Below are 10,618 nucleotides of genomic sequence, written 5' to 3'. Positions count from 1 at the left end.
CTAACTAAAACATTGCAAATATGCTGACAATATTTTTACTTGAAATAGGTCAGGAGGAACTCCTTTTTTATATCTTGACATTAGCAATTACTTTTAGCTTTGTTTTATTTTCAAATAAAAATTAGGTGAGGTAATGGATTTATACACACTTATAGGTAGAAAAGGGCTAAGAGGGTTTTTAAAAAAGATTTTATTTATTTTTAGAGGTAGGAGAAGGGAGTGAGAAAGGGCAAGAAACATTAAGGAGAGAGAGAAACATCAATCGATGGAGACCTGGCCCGCAACCCAGGCATGTACCCTGACTGAGAATCAAACCAACCGAGCTGTGTCAGCCAGGGCATAAAAAGTTTTATTTTAACACAAACTCAAATATTTTGTTATTGTCAGCTGGGGGTAGTATATAATTCATCAATATTGACTGAATTTGAGAAAATCATGGGTGAGTCCTATACCATATATACCTAAAACTTTAAGACTCTACATCCTGATGTGTGTTGTATGATAAATCTGTAACATGATGATGCTTTTGTGTAATACCTGTTTTCAACTCTTAAAAAAATAGACCAAACCCCAAAACATTCTGATTTTGTTGTTTAAAAAATTGTTTTCATTTTAATGATCTGAGTTAGTAACAAACAAATATACAAAATTGTCTTTCACATTTCCATACATTGTATTATGGACCACTTAAAACTCTGGACTACAAATGCAGGTTTCTTTGTATCCTTAACTTCAATTATTGTCACTTATAAATAAAGGTGATTTGCAAAAACATGCATTTGTGAACACAGATGCCAAAAGCTGCACATGTAAGTAGGTTAATGCACAACCAATAGTGTACACTGTCCATTCGTGCAGTTTATGTATCAAGTGCAATTGACACGGAAGCAGTTATCCTGGGATATTTCATTCTATTTCAAAAGCACTTGTAGAAACAGATGGAACTACAGGTTAAAACAAAAATTGTATTCTACAAATACAATAAAATTCACAACTTATACATTTGAAGAAACTTTTGGGACCCAAAGCTCATTCAGTAACCCTGCTGCTGTACTGGTTTTCTGGGTCTATCTCCAAAGTCATGGTAGGAAAATAGCTGCTCTGATGAAAATAAATAGGTATAGTAAAAGAAAAGGGAGACTTCAAAAAATATGAGGAAAGCTTTGAAAATAGTAATAATGTATGAATCACCTATAATTTTCATTTTTAAATTTGGAAACTTGAAGATAACCTGAACATTTTCTAAGCCATTTTAAATTTAAGATTTTTCCATCTTTCTAATGTTTTCTAGGCCACTTCTCCCACCACTAATCTGAACTATAAATAAACACCAACATATAACTTTTTATATTAAATTATTTCCAGGTATCTGTAGTTAGAAAAATCTAAGCTTTCTTAAAAATGTTTTCCTGGGTTGCAACAACGTGTACTTTACCCTCTTTAACTCAGCCTACAACCTAACGTTATTTCTATGTAAATTCCAAACTCCTTGGCAAGGAATGTGAATGCTAACCAGCTAGATATTTATTCAACTTCAAAAAGGATGGACTTACGTATGGTTGTCCTACTTTCCCCTAAGGCCCAAGTTTGATGTCCTTGCCTATGCTATATGGATAAAATGAGAGAAGGTGGTGCAAAACAATGTAGTCTTCTCCAGGCCATATTCCAGACTTGGCCTTTGATACTATGAAAACACTCATTTCATTAAGATTAATACAACTGCAAACAGTTTTAGGACAACTACGGTTGAAAAGAAAACAGGTGATTTTTCTGCAGGAAACATCTCTATTTTCCATGGGCCTTATCATGAAGAAAATGTGCCTAGTGATTTCAAGCATGTACTTCAAGTTACCTAAATGTAGATGGCTTTTAAGAATATATAAACCATCAGTGATTCAAGCAAGCAAGCTGGGGGAGTAATGTAAAGATGTATACTTACAACACTACATTGACATGTAGTTGGCTACTCTGCACTTTGGAAACAAAAGAAACCAGTTCTGTCCAGAGTCAATACCAGAAAGAGATATGGCTGCTTCCTACTCTTCTACACTTAGCAAAATTAATTTTACGATTCTCTCACTGCTGATAGTTTATCTCTCACTGCTGGTAGTTTATTTGAGTTAGCAAAATTAATCTAATAGGTTATTTTTGTTTTAAAAATAAGCTGCCTAAACAGGTTAAAAAACTTCAGAAATGAAACATTTAACCCTTGAGAGAAACTTTGATTATTGAGTATCTTGTCTAAAGGCAGGTACAAAGATTCTTGAATTCAAGATTATTGCTTTTAAAAAGATAACCATCATAAATAAATATGTAAGCTTAACTCAAATATTCATTTTCACTCAATGCTACAATGTTTTATTCTCAAATCAAGTCACATGTCACCTTCAGTTCTTTGCCAGTTTGCTGAGGTTTTTAATTGTAAGAAGTTGGCCTGTTATCTCAAAATTAAGACAGTAGCAACAGCCACATAAGCAGGTCTTATTTGGGCATTGAGCAGTAACACTGCTTTCTTGATAGGACTTAAGGCACTAAATGGTGATAAAATAAACAAAAGTATGGTGATTAACAACCTCTTTACAATCCTAAAAAAGGAGATCATTTAGAAGGACACTAGTACATCTTTTTCTCAAACAAATAAGGCATCCTGTTGGCAAACACAAATAAAACACAAGGTCATGTTGAACGTAATACATTCACTGTCTCAGCTAAAGTACTTGACACACTAGCTAGCACACTAAGAAAGCTATGATAGCACGTATAAAGGTTGGAAAGGCACCGAAAGGAGAGCTCTACCACTTCCAGTTCTAAAAGTCGGGTAAGCTGTGTTTAACACTGCATGTAGTCTAGTTATAAATTTTATTCTTTAAAATGTATAAGGTGGTTAGATTTTTGTTTCAACAAATCAGTTAATCAAGTGCTAGTTTAATAAGAAATTTATTTTCATGAATCAGAAAATTACAGCAGTGTCTAACACAACCCCATTATAAAGCTAAACTAATTCTAGTACTGAATGCATATTCTGGATAACACTGAAGCAAATCTGTATAAACAAAAACGGTTACCTCAAGATAGAATTCACAATAGAAATTCAATATACAACTAAATAAGATTTACTGAAAATAATGAAAAGTGTAGTACAGATACATCAAACATAATTGTAATCATATTTTCCTTGTGAAAAATACAACTATTAGTGAAATAAAATGTACAATTGAAAAATTTTCCAAAGGAAAAACAGTATAAAGGAAAATACTTTTCTTTCAGATAGGGAAAATAGTATGTCATTGTTTCTTTCATCACAATATAATTTGACACAAAAAGCAGTTATAGAATTGCACCAATTCCATATCCAGTTTCCTGAACATGTTAAGAGTAAAAGGAGTTCATAAAGCAGAATGCAGTTTCTGAATTTTATATTCTAAATTGATGATATAGAATGTCACAGCACACCAGATCTGTTTACATATTGTACAATACTTTCCATTTTGTGGCCAGACATGAACACAAACATGATTTCTGCCACCTTTCTTTCATTCTGGTGTTTAGTCAGAGTCAGGAAAAAATAATCAAGCTACTTAAGTGTTATCTCTCTAGTAATTAAGAAAAATTATATTTAGTGCATGCTTCATCATTTGTCAAAAAACATTTGTGAAAATAAAACTCAGTTACCCAATGGATTACAAAATAGAAAAATCATTCATTAGGATAAAAATGCGGTGGGGTGTAGGTCCATTTCCGAAGGACTGACTTCCTTGGCAGCACCACTGTCCTTCAGCAGAGGTCAAGCAAGCAAGTTCCAAGGTCAAAGCAGGTGTGCCTGCAGAAGGCCACTGCTTGACATTTGATTATCTGAGGCCCTAGACCCTCCACCATTTCTTTAGTGCTATAAAATAGATGGAATTTTCATGGAAATGTTAGGAACATTTCTGCTGTACGTGATTTAGAAGTTCTCCAAACTTTTCAAATAGGTCTTCTACCCATTTTACATTTTTCATACAAAGTTGAACAATTTCTTCCTGTCCTAAATCTTCGTTTTTTTTCTGCACAGAGGAGATCTAAAATAAAGAGAATTGCCACATTAGCTTATACCTACCAATTTATAAGCTCCCCATAAGGGCTTGCTATTTCTATATCCCGAATGAAAAGAGAACATGTAGTACTGATCTTCAAAAAAAAAAATCCATCCATGGAGAATAATTATTCCATATTAAAACTGGATGAAGTCCAGTCCTATCATTTTGGCCCCATGGGGGCAGGGAAAAAGGCTAGGAAAAGTGGTTCAAACATTCTCAATTCCTTTCAATTGTGTTAAAAGCAGAATGACAAAATTTGGGTCAGTTCTTCATTTCAGAATATTGTAAAAACAGTCAACATATTTTGCATGACCACCTTTGCTTTTTTCTTTGCTAAGTAAAGGTTAGATTTATGAACATCTTCCAGTAGCAGACCATGATGAAATATATCAGTTATAGCTTTGAGTAAACTTAACCTTTTTAAATTAAAAAACTGATAGTGCTGGTCAAAAAAGGTAGTACTGTCTACAACCATTTAAACACCACAAAGTGGTATTGTCATACATAATTTCTGAGCAACTTAAATTATGATACTCTCATAAAAACTACAACTAAATTTTAACTATCATTTCTTCATGCCAAGGCACAGAAATCCCATTTCTCTATAAGTAAGTGGGATAGGGCCAATTTAGTGATAAGGAAGACAGTGATATACCGGCAGTGACTCAACTGAATGAAAATAGGATCAACATACATTATGAAAGGAGAAAATACAATAAAATTGCATTTAGTATGGCAATGTAAAGAAAGCACTAACAACTTGAAAACATTACCACTTATAGCTCATGTGAGAGGTGGAGAGCCTTAGATTAATCTGAGCACAATAAATAACACAGGTTCAGAACAATCTTCTAGTCGTTATTTACAGGAGAATATAGACACATGCACTTTTATTTATAGTTGGAAAATTTATTTTATTGATTTTAGAGAGGGGGAGAGAGAGAGGGAGAAGGGGAGGGAGAGAGAGAGAATGAGAAGGAGGGAGAGAGGAAGGAGGGGAGGGAGAGAGAGAAAACAATTTGTTATTCCACTTATTTATGCAGTTATTGGTTGATACTTGTATGTGCCCTGAATGGGGATAGAATCACAACCTTGGTGCATCAGGATGACACTCTAACCAACCAAGCTACCCAGCCAGGGCAACACATAACACTTTTAAACAATTCTCTTTAACACGTTAAAAAATACTATAGCTACAGCCCTGGCTGGTGTGGCTGGTTCGATTCCTGGTCAGGGCACCTGCCTGGGTTGCAGGCCAATGGATGTATATCTCTCACACATTGATGTTTTTCTCTTTCTCTGTCTCTCCCTCCTTTCCCCTCTCTCTATAAATAAATAAAATCTTTAAAAAATACTTTAGCTACAGTCTCCTTAAAGTTTGGAAAAACATACATTTGTTTTAAAAATTAAATGAAAAAATAATTACCTCATCTTTACATATCAGGTAAACGTGGTACTTATAATGATGGAGTGAATGATACAAAGAATATAACTGTATTTTCTCTGGATCAACAGCAAACTCCTATAAGAAAACAGTTTATAGATATATTTATTTCATGAAGCATCTTAGCTAAGAATACTTTTAAGAAAATACTAGATCAAAGTCTCAATAGCAATCTTAAAAGTGACTTGTATGGCCAGATATTAGTCTGTATTAATAAGCTACTATTAATAAGAGTCTTAATTTAAAATAAGAACTTAAATTGCATTTTAAAATCTTCACTTTTTTCCTGAGTATAAATATATACTATTTAAAAATACTTAACCATTATAGAAAAGTTTAAACAGCACACATATAAGATGACTTACAGAGTTAAAGAATCCTATAATTTTTTGGTTCAGGGATAAACAAGGTTAACAGTATTACATATTTTTCCATGTTTTCCCCATGTATAACACATTAATGCTAATTTTGTAATGCAAAGGTATCATTCTATACAAATTCTTCTGCAATTATATTTTTATAACTTTAAAAAAAATCTAAACTTGGATATCTTTCTATTTATTATATACACCATACCCCAATATAAATTACACGAGGGCAGAGAATTTTGACCATTTTTTACTGTTATATTCCTTGTATTTAGAACTGTATTTGGCATATTATTGGCACTTAAAAAATGTTTCTGGAAAGAATGAATGAATCTCTTCTTTTTCTGAAAAGGTATTAATTTAGACCATGCTCAAAAATGAATGAATTCCTATTTTAATAATTTTATAGATATATAATTAACATTGAATCTTATGGAATGTATGCATGCTCATTGATATGTATGCATTTGTACCCAATGACAAAAATGATATAAAAATATAAATGCAAGCATGGGATAATCCCTTGCTTCACCTATGTGAAAAACTGATGAGCACTTACTGAGTATCTGCTCTTTGGGCCAGAGCTGCTCATTCCTACCTGAGAAAAATTCACACTTAACAACACCAATATAGTAAAATGTTTTTTTACAATATTTTAAGTAGGAATTATATTAACAACCAGAAGTATAATTACATCAATGAATATATACTTACTTGTGCAGATTTAGTGGTTGTTTTAGAAGTCCTTAGAGTTTTCTTATTATAAGCTTTGCCATTCATTTTGATTTTAGAAATAGCAGATCCCCCACTTTTCGCTTTAGAGTCTCGATTAATTATTGTTAGTTCAGGAAAACTTTCCAAAGCATTCTTTAAAATAAAGCAAAAACAATTGATAGCAGAAGAAAACTAATCTATACTACTTCCAGCTATTCAAATTTTATTTAGAAAAACATAGAAATTGAGGGAGGGGGGCAGGGGACTGGGTATAGGTGGAAAAGGGGGAAAAAAAGCAAGGACAACACTAATAGTGTAAACAAAAAATAAAGGAAACAAAAACCAAAAGCATAGAAATGTGTACATACGTGTACATATACACACAAATATACGTGGGGGGGGGCGCTAATAGGGTGTGGTGAATCTATACAATATACAAATACACACAAGTGGGATATTAAACATCGCCAGATTCTTTGTAGCTCCTCCCGTCAAGATGGGAATGTAACTAGACTTACTGTGGTCATTTTGTAATATACACAAATATTGAATCTCTGTTATGTTCCTGAAGCTAATATAATATTGTATGCAATTATATCTCAATGAAAAAATGCGGAATCTATTTCTTCATCCCTTGAATCTGGGTCGACCTTATAACACGCTTTAAGCAATAGCACATGACACAGGGAACTCCTGAATGAGGCAGAAGTTTTTTGTCATAAAGCCTTTCTGGCTTCAAGGTAGGGGAAAGAGGGACATACAGATGCTTTTCACTTCTGATGGGGTTATGTTCTGACAAACCCTAAGCTGAAAATACTGTTAAGTCAAAAATGTGTTTACTACTACAGTACAGAGCACTGTTGTTTACCCTCATGATCATATGTTTGATGAGAAGCTGGTGGCTCCCTGTATATTTTAGCCCAAGATCCAAATTTAAAACTTGAAGGACAGCTTCTACTAAATGCATAGCTTTTACACCATCTTTAAGTCAAGGAATTAAGCTGAGCCATTGTAAATCTACTTAAGTTTCTTCAAAACCCTATTAGTGGAACCACTATTAACTCTCTGAAACTCAGCCAAGCCATGGGTCAGGGTGAGAACAGAGGGAAACAGCAGCATTGTAATGTTCCTCTGGGTTCACCATGTCTCTTGCTCCTTTTGACTATAGGAAAAGCAGTTGTGAAATGAGAGTGTAAAACAGAGTTGGATGAGTTCTCTGACCACAGTGATATAATAATTACCACTGACAGTTTAGTAGCCAAATGACAGAATCAGTTCCAGTCCATTCTTCCAAAAGCCACTGGCATATTTATGCCCTTACCTACTAGGGAAACCATACTGGCACAAAAAGCTACAAACTATAACTGAAGGATATGTGTAGCTAAACTTAACTAGTTTGAATAGTATTACAAATTGAGCTACTAGTATCATTTACTGAATATTTGATACTAGAAGGGCTCCCATGATATTTATTTTCCTGCATTATGTTTATTATACAGAATGCAGTTTTCATTTGATAAGCTCTTTTTCAAACCCCGCATGAGGTCCCAAGCACCTGGTATTGTGACCCCAACAACAGTGCATTTTTAAACAGATAACCTAATGTTTTTAGATACAAGTGTAGGAGGGAACTAAGTTTTATTTAATAGACACAATAAAATTTTTGGCATTTCCTACCAGAGTGAGTTATCATTAATTTCCAGCTTCATTCTCTTAGATTATTTGTTCTTTTATTATATATTCTGGTGCTTTCCATGTAAAACATGCCCAGGCTTGACCTACTTTTTACAACAAATGGAATTTAAAGACAGAAAAAAAAAAGGTTTCTACACTAGGTTAGTGGAGATGAAAGAAGAAAATTCAAATGATCTTTCTAAAAAGTGTAAGATGCTAAAGATGATTGGAAGTACATAGGTTTCAAAGGAAAACAGATGGATCATTAACTTCAAATGGCTTTTAGGATTCCTAAAATTAACAGTATCATCACAGGGAGTCGTACTTAAAACAATCCACTGTTTGTAATATTTTACATCAAATCATTCTAACTCAGTACTATGTGTGTATTGTAGCTCTAAAATGCAAATTGCTAATAATGAAAATTATCAAAATTAATTTTAAAAATATAAATTTTGTTTTTCTGTGAAAATAACAGTATGAAAACTAATTTTTCACTTGTTTATCATAAACTATTGCATAAGCTTTAAATATCTACTGAATCTATTAAATTCCAAGTGCTGGCTTTATTTTAATACAAGTTATTGGAGAACTGGTTTGACTATTTTAAAAGTAGCCCAAACTGGTCATTATGAAGATTTAATAAATCTTTAGAAAACACACATCTAATAACATTCTCTTGTCTCTAGAAAACATGGTATTTGAAGACAGCATTTAAGTGGAAAATATTTGACTAGGAGTCAGCAGACCAGTTCTTAGTAATGGCTTTCTTACCAGCTTCTGACATTGTTTTCTCTGCAAGTGCATGTCAGGGAAAAATACAGGACTACTAGGAGAGGTTGGTGTCGATTCACTTTGAACTCAGTCAGAGCCTTAATTTTTATCTAGCTAAAATGAAGTTAATTTTCACTTTTATGTGAGGTTCAGATAAAACTGGGGTGTTAAAAGCTATGCATATTACCCAAAGGAGTTGAAACTTAAGTCCACACAAAATCCTGTACATGGGTGTATACAGCAGCTTTATTGATAATTGCCAGGATTAGGAAGCAACCAAGATATCCTTCAGTAGGTGAATAAACTGGTACATTCGGAGAATGGATTATTATTCAGCGCTAAAAAGAAATGGACCATCAAGCTACTGAAAGCCCCAGCAGTAACTTATATGCATTATTACTTATATGCATAAGTGAAAGAAGCCAATTTAAAAAGGCTACATACTGTATGGTTTCAACTATATGACATTCTGGAAAAGGTAAAACAATGGAGACAGTAAAAAGATCACTAGTTGCCAGACAATGGGGGGAAGAGATAAATAGAGCACAGAGGACTTTTAGGGGAGTGAAACTACTCTAATAAAATACTGTGACAGTGGACACATGTCTTACACATTTGTCCAGCCCATGAAACGTACAACACTGTCCAGTAAACTGTGGCCCCCGGGTTATAATGAGTGTCAGTGCAGGTTCACTGGACTGGGAAACGCACCATTCTGGTGGGAGATGGTAACGGGGGAAGTTGTTCGTGTGTGGGGACAGGAATTAATTTTGCTGTGAATCTAAAACTTCTCTAAAAAATAAACTCTATTAATAAAAAGAAAAGCTATACAAATGTGTAAAAAAAATGTCCCCTTCCCTAAATAGACTCAAATGCTCCTAAATGTTATTATACTTGGAATAAGAAAAGCTACATTTTTATACAGCTAAGTGGTTTATGTGATAAGTTTTCTGAGTTTAGATTTAGCTTACTGTCCTTTTATATTTCTGATAATACCAAAAATGATTTGTAGTGGCAAGATATACTAACAGATACGATTACATATATTTCCTATCATTACGTGAGGATTAATTTTCCCTCAGATATTGATTGGGTAAATCAAGCAAGTAAGGGAATTTATTTATTAATTTTTTTTATAACTTTTTAAAAATTTTAATTGTTGTTCAAGTACAGTTTTCTGTTTTTTACTCCCATCCCAGCCCACCCCCCAAGTAAAGGGAATTTTGATAATTGTGATAAGTGGCCAATTCTAATTATAGATGAAGTGTGAAAAACTTGAAAAGGTTCAAAAGTAAAAAGACTGAAATACAGTAGTAGTTTAAAGGGTTCTTTAAAATACTCAAGAACTATTCTATAGAAGGAATACTACATGAATTTAAGTCTGAAAAATGAATTTAAGCAGAGAAAAGCAAAGATTAAGAATGTGTTTAATAAAAAAGACAAGCTAAAAAGACTCAATGAATAAAAGTCAAATTTTTATTGGTTAAGAAATTTTATTAAATGGAAAAGAACTTTCATAAACCTTCCTTCCTATTTAAGACTGTGATTGCCACTGAGTTTGCTAATAA

The 10,618-nt window shown here is 33.2% G+C and overlaps 1 protein-coding gene across 4 annotated transcripts in view; it reads right to left on the bottom strand.

The window, feature by feature from the left end:
* Nucleotides 1-331: 331 nt before the first annotated feature.
* The window catches only part of QSER1 (glutamine and serine rich 1), a 69,985-nt gene continuing 59,698 nt past the window's right edge, over nucleotides 332-10,618 (bottom strand). For all 4 annotated transcript variants that reach the window (XM_036029200.1, XM_036029201.1, XM_036029202.1 and 1 more), the window contains 3 exons: nucleotides 6,603-6,755; nucleotides 5,503-5,598; nucleotides 332-4,058 (listed from right to left, as the gene is read on the bottom strand). In XM_036029200.1, coding sequence (XP_035885093.1) covers nucleotides 3,918-4,058; nucleotides 5,503-5,598; nucleotides 6,603-6,755 — 390 coding nt within the window. In that variant the 3' untranslated portion in view covers nucleotides 332-3,917. The remainder of the gene's footprint in view (nucleotides 4,059-5,502; nucleotides 5,599-6,602; nucleotides 6,756-10,618) is intronic.

Source organism: Phyllostomus discolor, chromosome 6 (assembly GCF_004126475.2).
Source record: "Phyllostomus discolor isolate MPI-MPIP mPhyDis1 chromosome 6, mPhyDis1.pri.v3, whole genome shotgun sequence".
Classification (NCBI taxonomy): domain Eukaryota; kingdom Metazoa; phylum Chordata; class Mammalia; order Chiroptera; family Phyllostomidae; genus Phyllostomus; species Phyllostomus discolor.
The sequence above is the reverse complement of the archived record's forward strand: the minus strand, read 5'-3'. Positions and strand labels throughout refer to the sequence as shown.